The sequence below is a fragment of the Sesamum indicum genome, linkage group LG12, assembly GCF_026168435.1.
Source record: "Sesamum indicum cultivar Baizhima isolate 11 linkage group LG12, ASM2616843v1, whole genome shotgun sequence".
NCBI lineage: Eukaryota > Viridiplantae > Streptophyta > Magnoliopsida > Lamiales > Pedaliaceae > Sesamum > Sesamum indicum.
The window spans coordinates 15,730,591-15,754,322 of record NC_142668.1 but is presented as its reverse complement, the minus strand read 5'-3'; the positions used below and the strand labels follow the sequence as shown (position 1 = coordinate 15,754,322).

The following is a 23,732-nucleotide window of genomic DNA, read 5'->3' as shown; positions in this document are numbered from 1 at the left end:
AATTCTCTCTCACTCTCTCTCTCTCTAAATTACTCCCTTCTCCCACACCAAATATTTTCCAACCCCATACGTTACGCCCTCTTTCCCTGGATTTTTTATCAACGAATTCACTCCAATCATGAAATCCATTCTCAACCATATTTATTGCTGATATGGAAAGCAGAAAAATCCATCAATTAAATCAATTATAAAATAAATACAATATATATTTGTCATGTGATTGGTTATTTTTTTTAATTATACATCAATCACATAATACATATTATTATAGTTGTTGTACTACTTAATTTAAATTTGATTTGAGTTAAAATTATAGAAAAAATAGTTGGCATGATTGATATCTCATTGATCTTGAAATGATGGAGGAAGATGAACGTACGTCTTCGGCTCTCAACAGCCGCATGATATTATATACTGTAGACCCCAATTCATCACAATCATACAGCTTTAAAGTAAGTGTCCTAATATAATTAATCATACACCCTTACAAATTACAATAATGACAGGTAACAACTAGTGTGTGTGTGTATGTCTGTGTATATGTCTATGTATCTGCGTGGGTGTATCTATCTCCCACCCTCTCTCTCTATATACATATAACTTGCAACTTACTGCTAAACTCCCCACGTCTCTCCCTCCAACACAAAAAACATCCCACATGATTTCATTCTCCAATCCCAATCCCATTTATCTCTCTCTCTCTAAAATCATCCTTGAAATCCCCCCTTCCACCCCACCAGTATTTCTCATCCCTTCTTCTCCAATTAATCAACACTCCATCGATGGTGTTACGCATGAAGCTTGAGGGATTGATATATACATGACAAAGCAGTGGTTTCTGGCGTTGAGGTTAATTTGAACTTGTTACAGATCAGGTTTAAGAACAACGTAGGGAGTTGTTGCGTATCAAGTTTTGTGTTTCTTACCAGTCACGGGCGGGAGAGGAGTTCTTGCAAGAAAGGAAAGCAAATGAAAGTTGACTAAATCAAGCGGTGTGTTTCGTTTTTGGGATTTGTCATTTGTGGATGAGGTGGTGGAAAGTGGAAATGGGTTTCCTGATTAGATACGCAACCTTGTGAACAACTACTCCAATCCAATCAATTCCTTTGCCTTGGATCTCTTCTGTATCCTCATCATTTCTTGGCAAGTAGAGGTGGTTAATGATAATGACTGAAAATCCAAAGCTGGTAAGCGGTTTTTCTATATTTCTGTATACAATTATTGCCCTATACTGTTTCATTGAACTTGCCGTTTCTATTATAAACTACAAAACCCCTTCATTATTAATTATATAATTTAGATGATCAGTCGTCTGTGCCTATTACATTATTTCTACTTGCTTGTTAATTGTTTTTCTTCAGGAGCAAATGGGTTCTCATCATAATCCGATGAGCTCAAATAATTGTGAATCCGGGGAATTGGGAGAGAGAGGTGCTGGTCTGAAAATATGCGTGTCTGATAACGTCAATGGATTACAGCACCACCCATCAGCCGCTAAATCTGATAGCTTTGTGGTGGATATGGAGCGGTTCTCTCATCTTACGGAGAAAGACATGAATGCAAATTCAAGAATTACAGTCAGTTCCTTCTCTCTCTCTTTCTTTCTTATTTTTAATTTGTTAAAAAATAGGTGGCTGTCTGTCGTAACGTTCTTACCTGTTCTCTTACTGAACTTTGTTTTTTAATTCCTGCAATCTTTCTCATATCTTGGAAAGTGCTGTCAGCTTCTTGATATTCAATAAATTATTGCAATTTCCAGAAGGAGTTTTAATGATGTAATAATGATGTGAAGTTTATTCCGGAAGTCCCACTTTATTTTCTCTCAAGTTCGGTTTTTTTCCCACTTAAAAAACTGATTTTCAGACCAAAGTTGTTGCTTTTTCGTACCTTTTCGTGTTCTTTAATTTTTCCAAATGATTTCTAACTCATAAAACATAAATAGTCTTTTTGTGAATACTCAGTTTGTTGTTTGTGGAATAAAAAAGTTGCAGAGAAACCTTTCAAGAAAAGGATCCGCCAGAAGCGGAGAAAAGAAAATCATCGCCACCAACGAAAGAGACACTACTCTCCTTGCTACTTCACCCAGAGGTATTGAAAAATTCTTACAGAAGTCAAGTTTAGCTGAATCGTGATTGGTCACTTTCTCTATCTACACAACACACCACGCCACCTTACAGATGCGATTAGTCTCCTTCACAATAAATTTAAGGAACAAAAGAACACACACATATAAAATGAGAATGTAATTTCACTTATTACATATCATTGCTGACAAAGAATTTTAATGGAGAAAGAGACATAAAGATTCTGAAATACTGAGGGTAAAACCTAGATTCGTCATGCATTCAAGTCGGTCTGTCTTTGTGTTCACTTTGCATGTATGTATGCACTTTCGAACAAGTTGTTTCTAGGGGGACTGTCTATTGGTCTGCTTCACGCCAAATACGGTCCCCTACCCTCTCTATCTCCCAATCTACGCCACATTTGAACATCTTGTCGTTATCGATCGTCAACCATCTTTGCATTCACATGCTGAGAATTAGTTAAATTGATCTTTTATTAATATTTTAATATAATTGATTTGATACGACATCACCGCTAATGATATATTAAAGTTGCAGTTATGCTAATCCTCATAAAAATATACAAATGATATATTAAAGTTGCTATTATGCTATTCCTTATAAAAATATAGAGGCGAGGCCTCAATCGTGCTAGATCAGGCGCCACGTATCTTAAACAAAACAACTGAATTGAGTCGCGCCAAGTCATGTGTAGCTAGCTGTCGTTATAGAGATCCCATGTTTCTGCACTGTTGGTTTACTGCATGATTAGTGTACGGGTCCTATATATGATTAGTTTCAGCCAGAAGTAGCCACCAGAGCCAGGTCCTGATGAAATGGCCAAATAGACTGAGTAGTTCATGAAATACTAAAATACATGCTCTAAGACGTCGTATTTACATGGATCCAACCAACTACTCACCAGTACCCAGATGAAAGCTCCAAATCATACATTAATATCACCGTCCTAGTCCAGCTGGTAGCCTGGTCAGAACCCACGACGTAGATGTATAACATGGAAAATAAATACTTAAATTATCCCCGTGGTCTGCTGAATTTAACTGACCGCAAAAGCTAAACCAGAAATTAAGAAGCATTAATTTTATATATGATGGTATAAAATTTGGTGGAGTCTACCCAAAAACTATATGAATTCTCACTTCTCCAATGGACCGCTCTCTACAGACTGTTGTTCCTTTTTGTTTCTACTTTCTATCCATACATTCTATCCTGGGCGTCACATGCGCATAGCTTAGGGGAAATTTGCAGCAATAGCAGGCTGTCCCCCAGTGTTGTATGTATAATATTCTTTTCTTTTGCTTGGTATGGAAACTGCAGCTACTTTACATGGAGGGAGCACGCCTGAAAAGCCAGTGGTAGTGGTGATGGGGCCCACCGATCACTCCACCGTCCCCCAACTCCACCATCAAATCTCCTTCACAAATGGCACTGTGGGCAGCGAATGTGGTGGCAAAAGATTCAGTTTCCGGCGGTCTTCACATACCTGGACTACTGATCCGAGAAGGATACTTCTCTTCTTTGCAACCCTGTAAGTTTAACTTTAACCTCATTCAGTTACTTGTGATAGTGGGGTGAGGCAATACTGCAACAGTCACTTTCAGGATCAGACATGAAATGTTTCACCACCACGAGATGTGGTCTAATAAATTATATACTAGAGGACAGTTGTCTCATCAAGGTTTTACCTCTCGGCATCATTGACTAATTAATTATAATTGTGTTGTTATCTGTCACAGGTCATGTGTAGGAACTATTGTACTCATCTATTTCACCTTATCGATTGGCAAGCTCAGTGGGGATGACACTGCTCTCAATTGATAACCACCGGCCCATTATCATCAATAGCCACATCTGCAAGAGGAACTTCTGCACATAATTATGTTTGGAACTTGCTAAGAAGAAGTTATATAGAGGCAAGTGAAAAGATGCAAAATCAAAAAGAACAGAGAGAATTAGGATAACAGTCTGACCTTCTCGTCTACAGGACAACTTTTCTCAATGGCAAATCTTTTAAACTAAAGACAACAGCAGAGAGCACTAAGACAGAGATGGAGAATCTTCAAGTTTTTATATTAGTGGAAGACATCAAAACCACATGATGTGTATACCTTTTTATGTTAGTTTTGTCTATCTTTGCACAAGTCCAATGGAGAGCCAGAAACCCGCTTTTGCCGCTTTTTTCCTCTTTCATCCATATCAGTGCTCTTTCGGTAGCCCACTGCCAACTGCTCCCTTTTGTTTTATGTGCCTTTCATGTGGGTAGGCAACAGACAATATAGGAATTTCTTATGCTTATAGCATCTACATATACTTCAAAAAGGGGAGCAAATGGAATGTCAGAGCAGGGGCGTGCTGTGTGCATATTTACATTTAAATCAGCAACTTAAATGGGGGGAAAATGGTTGTTGACATGACCTCCCAACAGCATCACTGACTGGAGAATTATTCTCTGACTGTGTTCCAGAGTCACGGATACTAGTTTTAGTTTGTTCAGTAAAGCCCATTACCTTCCCCATTCCTACACTATTCTGAAAGTCCCTGCTAATATCATTTGTCACGAACAAGAATTATATATGATACACTATCATGTCACAACTTTTATTCTGTAGCTTCGTGTCAATTAACACTGTAAACGCGTTTAACCTCTTTGGCGCAATCTTTGCCCCGGAAGGCCGAATTTCTTTGTTCGGATCCTCTATCTCCTTGTTTGAGAAAAGAATTCTCCAATTTAGCAGCAGCGCCAAATCTTTGGCATTCAGCTTCTATTGTTTCTGTCAGGATAGAGTCTCAGAACAATTTTACTTCAATTGCTTTAATCTCTGCAATTAAAGCCAGTTCAATTTTCGCTTTGTGAAGTCAAGAAGATAGAAGAGCAAGAACAATATCAGTTTTATGCAGATTTCAGAGCAAGGCCCCCATCATCATTTGCCTCGATCACTGGGACATTCTCGCCATAAATCGGGTAATTCGTCATTGACCCTAACAGGGAAGGCCAAGTCAAATGTTTTGAGTAACATGCAACAGGAATAATATTAAGCTGTGGACAGCATTCCCTAAAGAGAAAACGCTTTTCCTCAACTTTTGTCCAGCTTGTCACCTTATACAATTTTAGGACTGCATAGACAAAACTATCAAACAGATTATTGTCCATCTTATTGGAATTTATCTAAAATTGAATTTAATGATCAATAAACTTACTTCACCATCAAATAGAAGAAAGATTGGGTAAGAGGAACAGTACCCTTTACCCACATCCTAAAAGCATAAAAACCATCTCCAACTTCTACAGATTATTTGATGTATCCTAGGCACAAATCACAAACCTACACCACTTAATTAGAATTCCTATGAAACTAATCACGAAACTGCGTTGTATTACATGGCACCAAAATCACGACGTCGTAAAATAAAGAAAGAAGCCTCATCTACTAACATGGGTGCAACGAATTTACCCCAGGAAACAGGGTGGGTAAACTGGGTCGAGTTTGCAACGATCAAACACCACGTAGGCGGAGTTACTCCGCCGTCCATCCCTTCCCCCGGATGCTATATATACAGAATTAACCCAGAGGAGAGAGTGACTCACTCTCATTAGCATTGCTGTCATCAACAATACTCGAAACGGAGAAACAGAATTGTATATTTCTCCCGGTCTTATTACGAAAGGACCGGTTGGCCACGGATCACGAACGGCCTTGTTATGATCCTGCGTCTGTGGGATAAGACTCCGGCACGTCGGCGAGGGAGGGTTAGTTTGGGTTCCGGTTGCCCGGGATGGCCGGCGGCGAAAGTTCGACGAGTTAAGGTTGAGGAAGAAATCAATTTTTTTATTTCCGAATTTCTTTTTGTTTTTTGCTTTTTTTTTTTGTTCTAACCCCTTTTTCTCATATGCCGCCCCCAGCTTTGCCCGCCTTTTTCACAAAAAGGGCCCAACTTTATATTTGGACTGCTACAAAAGGGAACTTGGATGTGAAATTGAAATTAGGGTTTAGACTCATAAAAACAAACTAATTATTTGTTTTAATAGTAATATTTTCTTTTTGAAATAGAGTGAAGGTGTTATTTAAATTAGATAAGATTCAAATATTCATTATGTTGCATTAATGCTGGTTGCATACTCGATATGTGTACAAAATCAAATAAAAAATCACTTAACTTAATTAATGTAATTCACTATATATTAATAATATATAGTATAGATAAAACGTGACTCGATCAAATACGTGTTATTTTTATGAAATCTCATCATATTCTCGTCACATAACAAATTAATTATACACTCCTCTCAACCATAAGAATAACAAATTACGTACATAAAATGCATACAAATTACAATATATAGTAGTACTCTTTAATTGTGGTGAAAAACATTAAAGCTCTCATTCATGAATCATGACTAGGAAACAAAAGGGAGTAATAAATTTATCTTACTCACTTGAGTACATATGATGCAACTTAAATATAGTTAAATTAAGTTGACAAATTATTTGAAATTTAATTTATTAATTCCGGCCGAGGATAGTTCTATCTTAACTGGTCTCCCTACCATTTCAAATTCCAGGCCCTGTCTGCAAAGAGAAAGGCTTGTCTGTTTTAAGCTAGGAACCTGGAAAGTCCTATTTTGTAGCCGAAAATGTCAACATCCTGTTGCACCTGTTCTCTGTACTCCCCGAAGCTAAAGCTTGTATAAAAACCAGGTTCAACCCCTCTCCACCTTATGACTGTGTCATAAGACGGACAGAAGAAGAAAGCAGTCGAAAACCTCTCCTTTCTCGGATTTGCCACAACCCGATGTTCCACACTTTTGTACACATTATTGCTCCAAGCCTGCGTGCAATTTCATCAATGTTACTTAATTATTGTGTCTAAATATATTAATTATATCATCATTTTGAATCCATATTATATGTTACATATATATATATAGGTATACATGTACCTGAAATAAATCTCCGATGTTGATGATGAGGGCCTGGGGATTGGGCTTAACAGCAATCCACCTTCCATCTTTCACTAGTTGCAGTCCTCCAATGTTGTCTTGGTGTAGTATTGTGAGGAAATCGCTGTCGGTATGGGGAGTTATTCCAGACATCTGAGGGTATAATGGACATGGAGGATATCGGTTCAACCGGAGGTAGCATGTGGTGGGCAGACATGTTTCTTTGAAAAAACATGTCTTATTACCCATTTCCTCGGCTAATATGTCTGCTAACATTTGTGCTAGTTCGGACACCATTGTCGCGAATTGCCCCATCGTTGAGCTATTAATGATTAACACAATATAGAGTTAGGACACATTAAGGATCGATCACTAATTAGAAAGATTCAAGGGTTGAGTTTTTTTTACTGAGGATGGATGTATCTGCAGCTTATTATGTCTTAATAAAACTGAAAGGGAACATGCAGGTAGGTGTGGTACAACGTAAGTACTTAAAATGTCTAGGAGTTAGGTATGTATAAGAAGAGCTAGGTAGCAATGCCCTCTTGGCATGTCTCGGCCGACCGTTCTCACATCACACATTTTTGAATGAACCTGAACGGACTCAGTACATGTCAAGTGTACCATGCATGTAATCAAAAGATTCCTATCTATTCGTACAAAATTTACGATGAACACATTTGAAACTTTGAAATATCCTTCAATTTAAAGGCACTCTTGTATATGTGGTGTTTAGTTTACAGATTTTATCCAGAAAAAACATCAATTGATTAGAAACATACTTCAAATGACATTAGCTTGTGCATGGTTTAATTAATTTGTCCTTTGATCTTTTTACTTTTTTTTTTTTTTAATATTCTTCACCAAAATTAAGAGGCAAAACTATATTTTTGTTGGTCCTATACAATTTTGAAGATGAACATTCTTACAACATTCAAATATCGAGGTACAAAAGTTACTACATTTCCCTTGAAATTTGCATGTTTGGGGCATGTTGTATTGAAAAATGCTACTTCATCATTATATTTTTGGTTCATACTAAGTACTGAAAATTACTCCATTATATTTTAATTTTGTGTAATTATATTTCGATGAACAATATACCGAAGTTGCACAAAATTTACAAATATGAAATAAAATTGCCACCTTAATATTTAGATGTTCCAAGAATGTCAAGTCATAAATTGTAGAACTAAAAATGCATGCGATTTCGCCGAATTCAAGAACCAAAATATAATAACAAACTTCAACACTACTCTATTCTTATGGTAACTCCCTCCTTCTATATCAATATTTAAAGTAAAAGTTAGGGTCCAAAAAATTTAAGGATTCTTAATTACATAATAAATATATTATATTTGCTGTCAACACATATATTTTCCCACTCTCACATGCAAAGTTCTCGATGTGGAACTAACGGATGGAAAATCATATTACAAATTGGGTTTGCCAAATATAAATTATATAAAAATATAATACATGTGTCATGTGATTTAGAAAAAGTAACTAATCACATAAAAAATATATTACACTTAACTTATAATTGATTGAATTCGATCAAACCTAATTTAATATAGAATTTTCCACACTAATTATACACACTCTACCCTAAATCATTTCTTAATAATTACATCTATCTCATGCTGTGCTGATTCTATTGATAAATCCCAAATTAAGCCATCATTTCAGCCGTTAGTTCTTATAAAAATTTAATAACGAAGACAATCCCATTAATTAGTTAAAGTTTATAATTTACGTAAACATATAAATATTGATTATTACCTGAGGCTGTTAAGGCCACCTGAACCCAAAACATCACTTAAGGATACGTGAAAGGCTTCTGACCAGGAGAGCTGCTCCAGGCAAGTAGCTGAAGGCGTCCCCCACCGGTAACTTCCAGCCGAGAAGTTTAAATCTTTGTAGTTTGTCTTATCAAGGAACGGCTTCTTCAACAGCTTCACTTGTTCCGCCCTCATTGTCTCCAATATATCTCGTGAAATCCCATGATTTATAACCTGGAAGAAACCCCATTCCTGTGAAGCTCGAGCGATCAGCTTCTGACATGCCTGCCTCTGGAGATCTCCAAGGTTTAACTGGTTCAGATCAACTAACGGCAGCTCGCTTTCCTCCACAAGCTCCTGCCTGGAATCTTTTTGCAGTGTACTGTCAGGCGAGTTGCTGAAGAGATTCTTGTAAGTTGTCTCAAATGGTGGATCGGCTGATTCTCCCATTCTTACGGCCTGAAAGAGCAAGTAGTTATGACAATATTGTAATTCAATTATACATGCTTCCAGCTGCCTTTATCCTTTCTTATAGCCTTGTACACTAATTAAGGTTTGGCCTTGTCTGGGGTGAGCTGGATAAATTAAATTAGAACCAGAAATGGTAGTGTTTCAAGAGGTTAATAAATCAGGAAAAAAGAAACGTGAAAAACTTGATTAGTATCAGATATGGAAATGGACAACCTGGAGAAACTAATACTTGAATTAGCCTGGAAAGTTGAGATTTCATGACACTACGGTTGCCCGAAATTAACATGACAAGAAGAACATGATAAAAACAAACATGTTTTCCTACGTTTCTTGCTAAACGCTGTTCGTAATAATCTCTCTCCGTTTGCACACCCTTGATGAATCCGAAGACGAGGTCTAGCTACCTTAATATGGGCACAGCGTCAGAACCCGTGTGAGGCATTTTAAAACCTGCTCAACTTAATTTTGCAACAGACAAACGTCGAGTGGTAATGAAATCTGTGAAAGGAACAAAATTTATGAATTGAGCGCTCGCACTTACTGTAAAACGGTGCGAATCTTGTGTTTTGTTGGGCAGTAAAGCTGAGATTACATACCTAATTAACAATGGAGTTGTGAGGGAGAGAGTTGATTAGGTACATATCAGTACTCTAGAAGAAACATGATTGAACAATAGTACGTAGGACAGTCTTTCACCATCTTACATAGTTGTCGCCAACAGTAAACACAGTTTCAGACAATTGTACTTGGAATTCAAGCCCCGGGACACGATAAGCTGGTCATGTCATGTATGGCATTGTCCGCAGACAAACATGTTAATCCTTGTCCTTTGACATCAACATATAATTAACCACATAATTTTAATCTGACGGTTGTTTTGATCAATTGCAAAATTCTGTCCTAGCTTAATGAACAATATTAAACATATGTAATGATCTCAAGAATTTCTTATTTGACAGAGGCTTGCGACTCGATTATTGTCCGTTGCTTGAACTAATGTCTATTTTGATTTCGTATGAGTCTCATGATTTTCTTTTAAAAAAAATACTTCACTAGAGAGATAAGGCATTAAAATTAACTATAAACCACTTAAACTCCTTATTTACAATCAATACAGAATACTTCCATGCATCAAAAGTATATATGTTGCTAATTAGATTCTGTCTTGGGCTTTTGATCCTGCATTTATGTGGTGCAAGTTTGATGAAAATTTGTGCATGTGGGACATACAAGTCAAATTTGCATTGGACTGTACCTATAATTAAGGTGGTCCTCATCATTACGATAAACTTTTTTCCTAGATTCCACGACAAAATTAAACATGAAAAATCATGTTTGTCATCAACATGTAACACCAGGCGATTCACATCGATCATTTTTGGGGAGTTAATTTGTATAAATAGTATTCGGAAATGTTCAGAAGGAGAGATATATAGTTAAAGAGAAAAAATAAAGGAAGCACACACTAGTCGGGAAACCCTACCCTTGCTCAAACCCTAATTGCGTTTATTGCAGTGCGTACTACTAATGATAAATCGTCATATATACTAATTACGTACTTGTGCTACTTAATTGTTAAACAACATCATTAATTAATTATATCTACTAGCTAGCTAGTTTACTAGAATTGAACTTTCATTTAAACTCGAAATCTCTTCGTCAATTCCATTTACTATATAATATATATATTTTGGTGAAATATAATAATTGTGCTAATTTATATAATAAACATAATTTAAATTTTGTATATAATAAAATCAATATTTTCTGAAACATTATGCAAATTAAAGAAACATGATGCGGTCAAGTCATTTGCGCAATGAAGATAATAGTGATTAAATTGATTGGCACAAACTTGTCTCAAGTCCCGTCACAATATCCCAATGCACTAACTTTTCAAGCTCTGTTCCATCCTGTTTCCTCCAACTCTTACCCACTTCAACTTTCAACTTATCCCACTCACTGACCCATGGTGAACACAGGGGACCCCACCAGGCATATATATATATATATATATATATATATACTATACCATTACCATCTTCGTTCACGTCCGCATTTCCATATGTATAGAAAATTTTAATTTAAATTAAATTTGATCAGATCTTAACTAATTATATAATAGTGTAATATTTTTGTGACCTATAACTAATTGTAATTTTAAAATAATAATAAGACAGAACACATATTTTGTAATTAATTTAATTCAATAATAATTTGTTAGTATGGAGACACGCGACTAACGTAGGAAAATACTAAACATCATTGTGCGGAGCCCCAACTCTCACGTGTCTTATTGCTCTGAATCAGAAAAAAGTTAAGAGGACGAAAACTTGGGGCACGCATGTGCTTTGCCCACAGCCAGCACGCCTGTCCTTTCGGAGGCCAAACTCTTCTCTTTTTTCTTTTTTCTTTTTTTTAGTTTAATTTTATAAAATCATATTTTATCTGTAACGAATTAAAAAAAAAAAGAAAAGAAATTACCTTGTATCAGAAATTAACTAAAAAATGCAGGTGTCCCGAAAATAAATGGATACAAAATAGAGGTTTGGAATCATATGCTCATCATCGACAATATATTTTTAAGAAAATTCATATAAATAAATGAAAAATATTTAACGTGATAAGATTTAAATGGGAAAAATGTGGTAAGGCTAAATTAAATAGTTATTTAACCATAACAAGAGGAAGAAAGAGAAGCGTTACTGTATCGCGGAGGTCAAAATGGTAATTTCTCAGACTTGAGTACTTCTCCCTCTGGTTCCGCCGACATAAACAACAATTCCGAATTCCCGATTCTCGGTGGGTGCCGATCCTTCAACTGATTACGTGCTAATGGAGGCATCAGCTTCGATCCGCTGGTGCGTACCCACACTACTACTCCTGCTCTTCCTCCTCATTCAACCTTCCATCTCGATCTACTGTGACGAGGACGACTGTTACGATCTCCTAGGGTTGGTAAACCTTGCTCCGCCCTCCCTCTCTTCTTGTCCGTCATTTTTACTTGTTTCGGCACTAAATTGATTTCCAGATACATTAAACTGGTCTTCAAATGTAATCTCTAGGGTCTCTCAAAATGCCAATGCCTCCGAGATCAAGAAAGCATACTACAAGCTCTCTCTCAAACAGTGAGTCACTTGTGATTTAATCTATGGTTTGTTTTTTTCAGAGTTCGTTCAATTCTTACTGCATGTATATTATCTTTTGTTATCTTGTAGTCATCCGGATAAAAATCCCGATCCAGAATCGAAGAAGAAGTTTGTGAAAATTGCGAATGCTTATGAGGTAATTACTTGTTCTCTGATTTTTCGGTCGGAATGGATTCAGTTGAATGCAATTTGAAACTTATTGATAAAATTATGGATATCTGGATATATTATTTGTACGTATGTAGGCGGTCGTTGTGTGGCATCATTTTTTAGTCCAGGGCATATGTTGTTGCTTTTTCATGAATGTGAAACTATTTTGATTGATATATTTCCATTGATGATGAACTTTTAAAGAATGAATGTTGATGCAAAATTATATTGTTTTTGGGATTTTAATCGAGTTCACTATTAAAGAATCTTTCAGGATATAAGACTGTTTCTATTATATTGGTTTTCCTGCGGTATTGTTGTTGGGCGATGAAAACTGTTTCGTTTCCATGGGCTAACATTTGTTCCATTTCCAGATTCTGAAAGATGAAGCCACAAGGGAGCAGTATGATTATGCAATTGCACATCCGGAAGAGGTTTGTTTTATGGAAATTTATTCTGTTGGTAAAATAAATGCAAAATGTTTTATGTGATTGTAGTTTGTATGAACAGTGTGCATACACTCTGAAGTTGGTTTCATCATCAAGTCATATTTATTGAGTAGGTGACCTTAGGGTATGTCAATGTCACAGTCTATGAAAGGTGGTGTCCCAGCCTTTGATGGATGAATAACAGCGACTACTTGAAAGAGTTCTTTATGATGAGAAAGGGGTGTTGAATCTCACTGAATCACCAGCACAGAGTTCAATGATATATGCTGAGAAATTATTTATCAAGGAAATTGACATTGGCACCCTAGTCCAATACATTGGTAGGATGTGTGCCTCCCGTATCCATACCCACTAGCCTACACAAAGAGTCATGCAACACTAACAAACTGAAACTATATGCACTGACTGCTGAAGATATCTTCAGAAATACATGCTTTAAGATGTCCATTGACATTTTCATCATCCAGAGCACCCAATCCTTTTGATTTATTCTATTTTAGATTTTGTATTCATCAGTACTAAACTTTATTTACTCCTTTATTAGGTCTTCTATAACACAGCACGGTACTACCATGCTTACTATGGCCATAAGACAGTAAGATATTTTCATTTTCTGGCGAATTTTGTCTCTCTTCTCGTATTCCAGCTTGAGAATGTTATTGTTAACTCAAACCTATTTAAGTCTATAATAATGCACATATGTTGCTATTGGATGTTAACTATTTCGTTTATCCAGGATACTCGTGCTGTACTTGTGGGTCTTCTTTTGGTGCTCTCAGGATTTCAGTACCTAAACCAGTGGACAAGGTATAAGCAGGTAAAGAAGAGATGTTATATACAACTTAATGAAGACATCATTTAGTACTGATTTAATGGAATAATGATTATTAAATATGGTATGAAACATGACAATCATGCACTGAGTTCCAAATTCCTCCTCTTTTTATTCTTTGATGCAGCGTAAGTTTTCCTCAAATTCCTTTTGCTCCACTTTCCACAGCATTGAGACATTATAATTGGGTTTGACAAAATCTTAGGGCATGTATTGTTGGCTTGAGTTAGGACAGCTTTCCACCATTCTCTATTATTTGGAGATAAGAGTGTTAACATGCAAATACTGCGGAGTGTTAATGTGTTGGCATTTGTATTATTGAGATTTAGCTCTTGCACATTGCCCTTTTACTATTAGCCCTTAGCTTAAGTGGGAACAAAGGATCTTTGATTTAAGAAAATTTCTTAAGAATTGAGAAGTTGCTATTCGCTAAACTTAGGAAGCTAGTCGAAAAATCTTTTGATTTTCAAAATATTCCAGTGCTCTCATCAGACACAGATCACAAGATTTCAGTTCTCTTATCTGACACCAAGAAATATACCTATGACAATTTCCATCCTAAGCCATAAATACATGCATTCCTGGTCAGGTAGTTATTCTGTCCTTTCAGAATCATCTAAACATCAAAAGCAACTATGTTCTATCAGATGTAAATTTCTGTTTGTTCTAAATGGAGTTCTGATTTTCATTGAATCACCTTTCTAGTTTTAACGAGAACAACTGCTATATCTACCAGAGAGTTAAAATAGTGTATGTATAGATTCAAATATTTATTAAAGCTTGGAAAATTGGAACCTCACTCGTTACACAATCTGGTGCTGATCTGGTTCTCCACTGTAGGCCGTTGATATGGTGAAGAAGACGCCAGCTTATAAAAATAAGCTTAAAGCGATGGAACTTGAACGCACTGGAGGAGTAACAAATAAGAAGAAGGGTAACAAGCAGATAAACAAGTATGCCTTACGATGTTGTTCACTAAGTTATAAGTCCTAGTGTTTTTTCTTTATTTAGCTCAAAATGCATGCTTTTCTTCTTTTTCTCATCTGAGGATTATTCTATGGCTGTTAAAGCTTATTTGGCAGCTAGTATTCCAATTTTAAACTATTGGAGTTTTACTTTTGGTAGGAAGATGGAGGAAGAGCTGAGCGAGGAACTTGAACTGCAGATAAAGGGAGCCGAAAAGCCATCTGTTTGGGAACTTATTGGTGTTCGTTTCATTTTACTGCCTTACACCTTGGGAAAGGTTATTTTTCCCTATTTTGACCAGATATATGAGAAAGCTAATAGTTTTACTGGCAGCTCTCAACATTTTGTTGTGCTGCCCTTCATGAGAGTTGACCTAAAGCATATCTAGAAAGCAAGAGCAACTAATTTCTCATTTGGTTTCCTCTACAGCTGTTATTATGGTATGGGTGTTGGTTCTGGAGGTACCAGGTGAAGCAAGCACCATATTCTTGGGAAGATGCCTCGTATCTGACAAGACGATCTCTGGGGGTACCTTCTGATTCATGGAGACACGTAGGTAATGATAACTTGTCCACAGTCATCTTGCTGTTATTATTAATTACTGGTGCTGTCATTTTGGCCTTTTTTTTTCCTGGTTATTTATCAATTTACAGCAAAATTGATCACCGTCTATCATGTGTAGTATCTTAGCCAATGTTTGGTTCATGATACTTGCTCTGCTTTCTGCATATGCAGACACATGTTCGACTTGTTCATTTAGCCTTCCGTATTTGGACATCTTATGGCTGTCAGGTTCTGGGAATTGTTTTGGTTATCTAATGAACCCAGAATGGAAGAACTTTGACACATTGACATGTTATGTCTCAACTGTTTTTGCACCATCCACCAGTGATCTTGTCGTGCGAGATTTCTTTTACTTCATAGTACTTACAAGATTTTCTTCAACTAACTCCAGTTTGGTGACTGTCAGATCAATTGACAAAGGAAGATCTTGTTCAAAGACGTTTATGGGAAAAGCCCAACTTGGAGAGCTACCTAGCTGAAATGCGGAAAGAATCAAAACGCAGAAGATAGAAGATTTATTATAACCTTACCTCCACCAATGAATTCCATTCTTTTTTATATATTGATGAGAGATTTAAGGGTAGAATACTTTGATAGATAACAAAAGTCCGATCACACTCGTATACTGAAAAAATGGGCGGATCCCTTTTCATATAATGGACTAAAGAAGTTTGCGGTGGAAGCTCACTTGGGCATGGATGCCAATATGCTAGTTATTGAACATTTTGTAGAATCAACTATCAAATACATTGCTAGGGAGACCATGGTAAACCAAGGACACTGATATACACGAAATTAATGATAATTTACTTGTCTTATTGTCTGGTACGATGTTCACCACCGCCGCCCCCCCCTCGGAACTCCGTGGCTATTTAGTGTTGAATGTATATTTGCCCCATTCTTTATGCTTCTTACCTAGCATGATAGCCAGTAATTTCTCATACCCTGCTTATCTTGTTTTTAATTAATATCCTAAATTAGTGTTTAAAAATTACTAAACTTAACTGAAACAGAATGATGTCACTCTACTCCCATCGTATGGTATCACTTTCACTAACGCTGATCAACTACTAAAAAGAACTACGTGATTCTTTACCTGAAATGAATGTCTTAAAGGAAAAAGACTAATTCGTGCATCAAAAGAAGACCAATTTGTAGAATAATAGCACGTTCGTTCTCGTTTCTCTCTCACTGCCGACGCCGTCTGCGATTTCCTAGTCTCTTTCTTTTTGCGTTTCCTGGCTTTTTGTTTTGGCAGAAGATCTCCAAATCTCCGAATTATTTCTTATCCGCCGTTTATTGATTTTTACCTCCAAAATATGAATGTATGAAACTTGTCATAAATAACAATAATATGCGTATAAATGTTGGGGTCTTGCGGCCAGAAGCCGTCTCCATCTAAGCTCTACTCTTTGCTTTCCTTTTGACCCCTCAGTACTTTCACTCTCCCATTTCCTCTTCACCTCAAAGTTCAAACCCAAATAAGAAAACCTTTTCCAAAACCCCACCAAAACCCGATTTCTCTTTCGGGCTTTTTTCACTTTCTTCTTGTTGTTATTTATACGTTTCATCTGCATGCCCTTGGTCGAGACTCTCAACTTCGGAAGCAACTATGGCCACCGCTCCGCCGGTACGAAAATAACTGTTTCTTCGTTCTTTTATGTTTTCTTGATATTCTTTGAAACTTGTTTCTTCGTTTCTTGCGTTTTCTTGATACTGTTATGAGGATTTTTTTCTTCGTTTCTTGATATTTTGTGAATTGTTTCTTCGTTTCTTGTGTTTTCTTGGTATATTATTTTGTCAAACTTTGTCGCCTAAAACTAATACTTTCGATTCTCTCATCTCTCTTGTTCCAAGATTGGGTTCTTGGTGCCTTTGAATCGTAATTTGGAGGAAGAAAATAAATCTTCAGTTCCCAAGATACCAATCTTCCGTGGCATCACTTATGTCGGCCGCGACTGCATTCCCGCCACTGACAAGCGCCTCAGCCGGAGACATCTCGCCGTTAATGCCTTCGGTGATGGCTCTGCAGATATCGTCGTTGTATGCGTTTCTCTTTCGCTGTGCATGTCTGTGAGCGTGAATGGTTTTTTTTTTTTTTTCTAAGTCCTTTTTGAGTGGTAAAGGGCGAGGCTATAGGGTAGTTTACGTCGTACTGATGTTCTACTATAGATGTCTAAGTTATTGGGTGTTGATATTCAATACCTTCTCTTAATTTGCATAACTTTTTCTTTTTGTAGTTTTGTTTCTTTTGTATGCTTTTCTGCGCATGCATGACTTGTTATTCTTTTCTTTCTTTCTCGAAATTTTTGATACTTTGAGCATTGAGATGTAGGAAGGAACAAACCCGGTTGTCTTAAGGTCCAAAGATGAGAGAAAGAAGCTTTTGTCTGGTGAAAAATGGAAAATTCAAACTGGTGATGTTATTGAGCTGATACCTGGGCATTACTTTTTCAAGTATGTGCCTGTCACAAATAACAAAGTTGAAAAGTTCAGTTCTAGAGAGAAAAGGCCTTTGAATGAAGAAAGTAGCAAGGGCAAAGACCTGGCTCTTAGTAGGAAGAGAACGCAAAAAATTCCAGAGGAAGAGGAGGTTCTTAGAAGTTCAAATGTACTGATTTTTATTTGTGTGTTATTTAAATTACTTGCATTGGAAAGAGTTCTTTTCAGCTATTTTATGATCCTGCTATGCAGGATGTGCTGGGTGATTATAATGGGACAAACACTTCCTCAGAGGGCATACGACAATTTCAAATTTCTAAAGATAAGTTGCCCTCAACCTTTAGACTATTGCGAGTGAAAGAGTTGCCAGAGTGGGCAAACACAAATGCTGTTTCCATCAGTGATGTGATTCAGGTAAGAGTTGTGTACCTGCAGGGTCAATAGTGAGGTGTTTCTAGTTAGAATATGTTTTAGGTCTACAGTTGTGTTGGGTTTATTTATCCTCAACTGATGAAGCTTGGATTATTCTGAGATTCTCCTGTTTTCATCCGTATCTTGATGCATAGTCAAGTTTTTGTGTTGTAGGGAGATGTGCTTATAGCTATCCTATCAAATTACATGGTCGACACTGATTGGCTACTCTCTGGTGAGTTTTCTTATGTGCATTCAACTTTTTGTAACAGTTTTAGACAATACTTTATCAGTAGAAGGAACTTTGTCATTCCTTGGTCCGTTCACTTTTTTCGACACTGTTGTAACATCTATCCTATGCTGACTAGCTTGGTTCCAATTTCATGTAGCATGTCCGATTCTTAGAAGAGTCCCTCATGTCCTAGTTATTCATGGTGAAGGTGATGGTACGCTCGAGTATATGAAGGTTGGCCAATATCTAACTTAAAAATCTTGATATTGAAGGTTGTTGCATGTGATTCAATTTCGTTTGACTTTTTTTAGAGAAACAAGCCTTCTAACTGGATTCTCCACAAGCCTCCGTTGCCCATCTCATACGGAACACACCATTCAAAAGCCATGCTTCTTGTCTATCCTCGAGGCTTGCGAGTCATTATACACACAGCTAACTTGATATACGTGGACTGGAACAACAAAACCCAGGGTTTGTGGATGCAAGATTTTCCATGGAAAGATCATAATAGTACTAGTAATGGACATGGATTTGGAAATGACCTAATTGAGTATCTGGGTGCACTGAAGGTACTACCATATTGAGTATTCAGTTGCTACTGTTATATGTGAAAATATGATAATTCACAAGAAGCTGATTAAGGTGTTCCACCTATGTTTGACCTAATGATTCATTAAACTCCAGAATTTCCATTTTGACATAATAATTGTTTGTTGAGAATTGGTTTCTACTCACTTCTTTGGTTTTACTTCTTCATTGAAACTAGTTTTTAAGCCTGTCAGATGGTGCGTTGTATTCTATCAAGTTGTCATTCAATTTCGTAGTGCCTGTCAGCCACTTCAAAAATCTTTTCTGAACTTAAATAAAATGAACAATATTCCAGTATATTGGTTGAAATATCACTAAACATTTTATCGTATGTAAAGGTAATGTGTGCTTAAGATATTACGAGGCAGCTCTTGTTTTCCAGATGCAAAGCCTATTTTGATAGTGATTTTTGTTTTCTTTTGAATTTTATGAATCTTACCTGCAGTAGGCATCCTATGGTAGACATTTCTGATTCTGAATTAGTTTCTATAGCTGTTGGGATCTTGAAGTTTTCTGGGCTAATGTGTTCTGCTTTTAGATTTTCTGAACTTGTAGAATAATTTGGTCCTAAGGAACTTCTGCCCTAATGAAACTTTGTGTGAATTCATTGTAATTCATTTTTTTGCTTGCAGTGGCCTGAATTCAACGCTAACCTACCACCTCTTGGCAGCTTCAGTATAAATCCCAATTTCTTCAAGAAATTTGATTACAGCTCTTCCTTGGTAATTGATTAATTCTGTTTATCCATTTAGTTCAGGTAATAGTGGTGTTTGAATATTCCACAAGGGTGGGGTTTGAGCTCTTAGGCCATTGATCATCTTCTTTTGGATGCTTGAATCTGTTAGATATATTGTTTTATGCTCTTGCAATAGACACTCCTCTGTATATAGTGCGGTTCACACATGCATCGTGTGTGCCTCTGCTGCTAGTGTATTTCGTTTTATGCTCTTGCCATAGACAGTCCTCCTTTAGTTCCACTTGCAACCATGGTATCCAAGTGTGGTAATTTTGGAATTGATTGCTTATATCATACAGTTCATACCCAAACAAAAAGGAAAAAGAAGCACTATATGCCTTGAATTGAATGTTTACATTGCAATTGGTTGGATATATTGGGATTCTAGTGTGATGCATGTTCCAGTTTTTTGTCCATGACTCTGTTTCCATTTAGTGGAATCATATATCAAATTATGTTAAGTGTTTCATATTGTTTCATGATGCTTTGTATAGGCCAAACTTCTTGTTTAAGCTTATCTTGCTTGGGTCCTGGACTTCACTTGATGAAGATCTATTTTCAGTCTTGAGGAAAGTGAATATGTGACTTGTGACTCATAATCCTGACCATGTTCCAATCATTTTTGTAATTCTGATATAAACAATTCGTAAATAAGCTAATCATTGATATTTTGAATATTGTCTTCACCAAATCTTGATTTGTCTTTTCTTTTTGTTGGTATTTTTTATTATAAAGTTATATCCCAGCAGTGATACGGAACTCTGAAGTAATTTGACTGCTCAGGTCAGACTCATTGCATCTGTCCCTGGATATCATTCAGGCTCCAGTTTAAGGAAATGGGGACATATGAAGTTACGAACTGTTCTGGAGGAGTGTACCTTTGACAAGCAGTTTGAGAAGTCTCCTCTTGTTTATCAGGTAATAATTTGGCCTCCTGCATGTTTTGGAAACTCATGTTGCTTTGAACTTTTATGGTTTGCTGTATTAGATTATGCAGCTAACATATGGTTTGATGTATTAGATTTATTGAAATGTGAACTCTTATTGAGTTATGAGCTACTAAGCTATCCAACCCGACCATTCTGTTCACGTCATATGAATCTCATTGAAATATGCAGCTGATAGACATATACAAGTTGTAAAATAGTGAATCTTACTTCCTCATATTTGGCTTAGGTGCATGTGATCTTTCAATCACAAAATGTTGTATTAAATTCTTGACAAGAAATAAATTCTGTCATGCTGTATGTAATTCACTCAACTTTTACTTTATGCCGCACAGGAGAAGGTTTCCATGCAAATGATGCCAATTCCAGCTTTCTTCTTATTCTGTTCTTGCCCTACTGCAGTTTTCTTCACTTGGTTCTTTGGATGAGAAATGGATGGCTGAGCTAGCATCTTCGATGTCAGCAGGAATGACAGAAGACAAAAGTCCTTTGGGTCCTGGGAAGCCCTTGATAATATGGCCATCTGTGGAAGATGTCAGATGTTCCTTGGAGGTACTGCAAGCATATCCTATCTGTAATGCACTATCTAGATCTAGAATTTGTTGAGTGAAAGTGAAAAAATAAAAGGTAAACTGGTGAAAACCAATTTCCATATCTATTTTGTTCTAACAAAATTAGAAATAATCATAAAAAGTTCGTGTGTTATTGAATATCATGAAATAGTAATGAGATATAAGGTACAACTTAAGACATCCAACTAAAGAAAAATACTTTCCTTGATTTCCTCAAGACAAATTCAGCAGTATTATGGGAATTATGACATTTTACTTTCTTTACCTGTTTTTATGAACCAATCTTCACCATCAATTTTATGCACTTCCTTGCCATGATGGTTGGGGATAGGAAAATCAGTGCTGCTCATGCTTTCTGATGATTGGATTTTTCAATAATAGATCGATATGGAAGCTTTATCATTTATTTGCAGTAGTTGCCCGTTGCTTGTCTAGCTTTACCTTTGGCTATTTACTAATGCGTAATACTCAGAAATTTAATATCTAAGCCTCACTGTATTTTACCTCTGGTTACTAAATGATGCTTTTCATATGTCTTGCCTGATTCTGAAGGGTTATGCGGCTGGGAATGCCATTCCAAGTCCATTAAAGAATGTTGAGAAAGAGTTCCTAAAGAAGTATTGGGCAAAATGGAAGGCAAGCCACACAGGTCGCTGGTATATATCGATATGCAATTGGATATCATTATCCCCGTGTAGAGTTGGAAAGATTTAGCTGTCCAATTTCTCTTTATACATTGAATTGGTGATTACGCTTGTGTTTTTGTATTGTTCCAGTCGTGCAATGCCTCATATAAAGACATTCACACGCTACAATGGACAAAACCTCGCGTAAGAGTCCATACCATATGCCACATTTAAATTGATTTTTTTTTTTTTGGCTAACCTTGCATCATCTCGCATTTCTGTTCAAAACTCTGCTGCTGTTTTGTTGAACAGATGGCTACTACTTACCTCTGCAAACCTTAGCAAAGCTGCCTGGGGAGCTCTCCAGAAAAACAATTCTCAGTTAATGATCCGTTCGTACGAGGTATTTTATCACATGGAAGATTGGTCAGATATTTTTGAAGAAGTCATTAGATGGTCAAAAGCAATGTTCTTGGTCATGTTGAAGTATTATTGCAGTCCCTGATTTTGTAATAGCTAGCTTGATCTTTGCATGATTTTGCTAATTCATAAATTTGTGTAAATTCCAAGTACTTCATCCTTGTCTGGCACAAGACTGACCTTCTGTTGTGCTTCTGTCAATCATCACAGCTTGGAGTGCTCTTTTTGCCTTTCTCCAGGAAACATGGGTGTGCCTTTTCTTGTACAGATGATGGGCATATCTCAGAGGTTATATTTTGAAACCTCTTATTCTCTGGTTAAATGTAGCAGCTTCATTGTCTGACCTACTGCTGAAGGTGCTGATTGTATTTTGGTTTTCAGGATAAATTGACAGCGTCGAGAAGTTCCGAGGCGAAAAAACTGAAACTTGTCACGTTAGCTTGGAATGAAAACCAAAATGAAGAACTTAGTGAAGTTATTAAATTACCCGTGCCCTACGAACTTCCTCCAAGACCATACTCCCCTGGAGGTAGTCCTGCTTTCTGAAGCTGTTGAAGTTCATTTCATTTTGTTTTATAATTTACTACTTTCCCGTCTCTGATAAAAACCATGTTGCAGATGTACCCTGGTCCTGGGACCGACGTTATTCAGAGAAGGATGTGTACGGTCAAGTTTGGCCCAGGCAGGTAAAGCTGTATGCCAGTCAAGAGTCCTGATTTACAGCAGATTTCATGTTACAGCGCTATCCAGAAATGTTTCATGGACTCCCCAAGTGCTGGCAACCAAACATGGCTGTTAAACCATTCAAAAGAGCCACAAATTCTAGCACCCTTCCCTGCCCGGAGATGCGTATTGAAGATTTTCTGCCTGGCCAATTTAATCTTGTCCGGATAGTTGATGAGCATAATTAGAGGTTCATAATTAATGTTCTGTTCACCTGGAGTGTGGCATGATGCCATGACCAGGATTCTTCTGTGTTGCTATCTAAACTGATTGTAACATATCATGGAGCTCGTACTTGCATGTTTTGTTATGTACATTAATGTTGACCGATTAATGAAAGATTTTATTCTCAAGGCAACTTTGTAAGTTGAGGGCTGTTGCTACTGTTCATCATTTATCTTCCTCGGTGAAGAAATTATTAAATACACTTTTAAAGTTAAAAATAGATACCATCGATTATTAAAAGAAAACAATTACTAAAAGATTTCGGGGGACTTCTTGATCTACAATAAAAACCCGTATGAAGTGAAAAAATCAGTTTCATGAGTGCTTATCCACGTGTTTGGGGATATAGTATGCGATTCTGTCGCTGAAATTGGAAAGCCCATAAAGAAAGGGAAGATCTTCCTTACAAAAACGGAAAGAAAAAA

General features: G+C 36.8%; 4 protein-coding genes and 1 long non-coding RNA gene across 11 annotated transcripts; 3 read left to right on the top strand and 2 right to left on the bottom strand.

The window, feature by feature from the left end:
• Window positions 1–538: 538 nt before the first annotated feature.
• Window positions 539–4,260, top strand: LOC105175383 (uncharacterized). 2 transcript variants are annotated; one of them, XM_020698470.2, is made up of 5 exons: window positions 539–1,187; window positions 1,362–1,577; window positions 1,992–2,088; window positions 3,402–3,612; window positions 3,821–4,260. In XM_020698470.2, the coding sequence occupies exons 1-5, from the start codon at window positions 1,161–1,163 to the stop codon at window positions 3,900–3,902; spliced, it is 633 nt and encodes a 210-aa protein (XP_020554129.1). In that variant the 5' UTR covers window positions 539–1,160; the 3' UTR covers window positions 3,903–4,260. The 2 variants fall into 2 exon arrangements, with proteins under 2 accessions (XP_020554129.1, XP_011096119.1); XM_011097817.3 differs by having other exon boundaries at window positions 554–1,187; window positions 1,986–2,088.
• A 337-nt stretch (window positions 4,261–4,597) lies between these two features.
• LOC148784899 (uncharacterized) lies at window positions 4,598–6,100 on the bottom strand. Its single transcript, XR_016063314.1, has 2 exons — window positions 5,537–6,100; window positions 4,598–5,063 (listed from the first exon to the last, which is right to left on the bottom strand). It is a non-coding gene; the product is annotated as an uncharacterized LOC148784899 (long non-coding RNA).
• A 326-nt stretch (window positions 6,101–6,426) lies between these two features.
• GA2OX8 (gibberellin 2-oxidase 8) lies at window positions 6,427–9,936 on the bottom strand. Of its 4 annotated transcripts, none has more exons than XM_088876038.1 (4): window positions 9,817–9,936; window positions 8,806–9,263; window positions 7,024–7,345; window positions 6,427–6,911 (listed from the first exon to the last, which is right to left on the bottom strand). In XM_088876038.1, the coding sequence occupies exons 2-4, from the start codon at window positions 9,252–9,254 to the stop codon at window positions 6,678–6,680; spliced, it is 1,005 nt and encodes a 334-aa protein (XP_088732164.1). In that variant the 5' UTR covers window positions 9,255–9,263; window positions 9,817–9,936; the 3' UTR covers window positions 6,427–6,677. The 4 variants fall into 4 exon arrangements, with proteins under 4 accessions (XP_088732164.1, XP_088732165.1, XP_088732166.1 ...); XM_088876039.1 differs by lacking the exon at window positions 9,817–9,936 and adding an exon at window positions 9,680–9,816; XM_088876040.1 differs by lacking the exon at window positions 9,817–9,936 and adding an exon at window positions 9,601–9,729.
• Window positions 9,937–11,958: 2,022 nt separating this feature from the next.
• LOC105175381 (Chaperone DnaJ-domain superfamily protein) lies at window positions 11,959–16,213 on the top strand. 2 transcript variants are annotated; one of them, XM_011097814.3, is made up of 10 exons: window positions 11,959–12,229; window positions 12,341–12,403; window positions 12,494–12,560; window positions 12,949–13,008; window positions 13,568–13,618; window positions 13,760–13,840; window positions 14,696–14,808; window positions 14,981–15,098; window positions 15,251–15,377; window positions 15,777–16,213. In XM_011097814.3, exons 1-10 carry the CDS (start codon window positions 12,111–12,113, stop codon window positions 15,782–15,784), a joined length of 807 nt encoding a protein of 268 aa, XP_011096116.1. In that variant the 5' UTR covers window positions 11,959–12,110; the 3' UTR covers window positions 15,785–16,213. The 2 variants fall into 2 exon arrangements, with proteins under 2 accessions (XP_011096116.1, XP_011096115.1); XM_011097813.3 differs by having other exon boundaries at window positions 11,961–12,229; window positions 15,792–16,213.
• Window positions 16,214–16,531: 318 nt separating this feature from the next.
• TDP1 (tyrosyl-DNA phosphodiesterase-like protein) lies at window positions 16,532–23,440 on the top strand. Of its 2 annotated transcripts, XM_011097812.3 has the most exons (16): window positions 16,532–17,015; window positions 17,243–17,428; window positions 17,721–17,996; window positions 18,080–18,241; window positions 18,413–18,473; window positions 18,628–18,704; window positions 18,782–19,039; window positions 19,691–19,780; window positions 20,578–20,712; window positions 21,144–21,293; window positions 21,866–21,969; window positions 22,090–22,143; window positions 22,252–22,342; window positions 22,570–22,647; window positions 22,741–22,888; window positions 22,978–23,440. In XM_011097812.3, exons 1-16 carry the CDS (start codon window positions 16,998–17,000, stop codon window positions 23,073–23,075), a joined length of 1,986 nt encoding a protein of 661 aa, XP_011096114.2. In that variant the 5' UTR covers window positions 16,532–16,997; the 3' UTR covers window positions 23,076–23,440. The 2 variants fall into 2 exon arrangements, with proteins under 2 accessions (XP_011096114.2, XP_088732478.1); XM_088876352.1 differs by lacking the exon at window positions 17,721–17,996.
• Window positions 23,441–23,732: the final 292 nt, after the last annotated feature.

Excerpts from the sequence above, each read along its gene's own strand:
- GA2OX8 (XM_088876038.1), bottom strand. The coding sequence starts at position 9,254 with ATGGGAGAATCAGCCGATCCACCATTTGAGACAACTTACAAGAATCTC. Across the intron at positions 7,346-8,805 it reads GGTGGCCTTAACAGCCTCAG|CTCAACGATGGGGCAATTCG; the intron begins GTAATAATCAAT and ends AATCATTAATAG. Across the intron at positions 6,912-7,023 it reads ACATCGGAGATTTATTTCAG|GCTTGGAGCAATAATGTGTA; the intron begins GTACATGTATAC and ends AATTGCACGCAG.
- LOC105175381 (XM_011097813.3), top strand. The coding sequence starts at position 12,111 with ATGGAGGCATCAGCTTCGATCCGCTGGTGCGTACCCACACTACTACTC. Across the intron at positions 12,561-12,948 it reads AAATTGCGAATGCTTATGAG|ATTCTGAAAGATGAAGCCAC; the intron begins GTAATTACTTGT and ends TTCCATTTCCAG. Across the intron at positions 15,378-15,791 it reads TGATTCATGGAGACACGTAG|ATCAATTGACAAAGGAAGAT; the intron begins GTAATGATAACT and ends GGTGACTGTCAG.
- LOC105175383 (XM_011097817.3), top strand. The coding sequence starts at position 1,161 with ATGATAATGACTGAAAATCCAAAGCTG. Across the intron at positions 1,578-1,985 it reads ATGCAAATTCAAGAATTACA|TTGCAGAGAAACCTTTCAAG; the intron begins GTCAGTTCCTTC and ends GGAATAAAAAAG. Across the intron at positions 3,613-3,820 it reads CTTCTCTTCTTTGCAACCCT|GTCATGTGTAGGAACTATTG; the intron begins GTAAGTTTAACT and ends TATCTGTCACAG.
- TDP1 (XM_011097812.3), top strand. Across the intron at positions 17,997-18,079 it reads AGGTTCTTAGAAGTTCAAAT|GATGTGCTGGGTGATTATAA; the intron begins GTACTGATTTTT and ends CCTGCTATGCAG. Across the intron at positions 18,705-18,781 it reads GTACGCTCGAGTATATGAAG|AGAAACAAGCCTTCTAACTG; the intron begins GTTGGCCAATAT and ends GACTTTTTTTAG.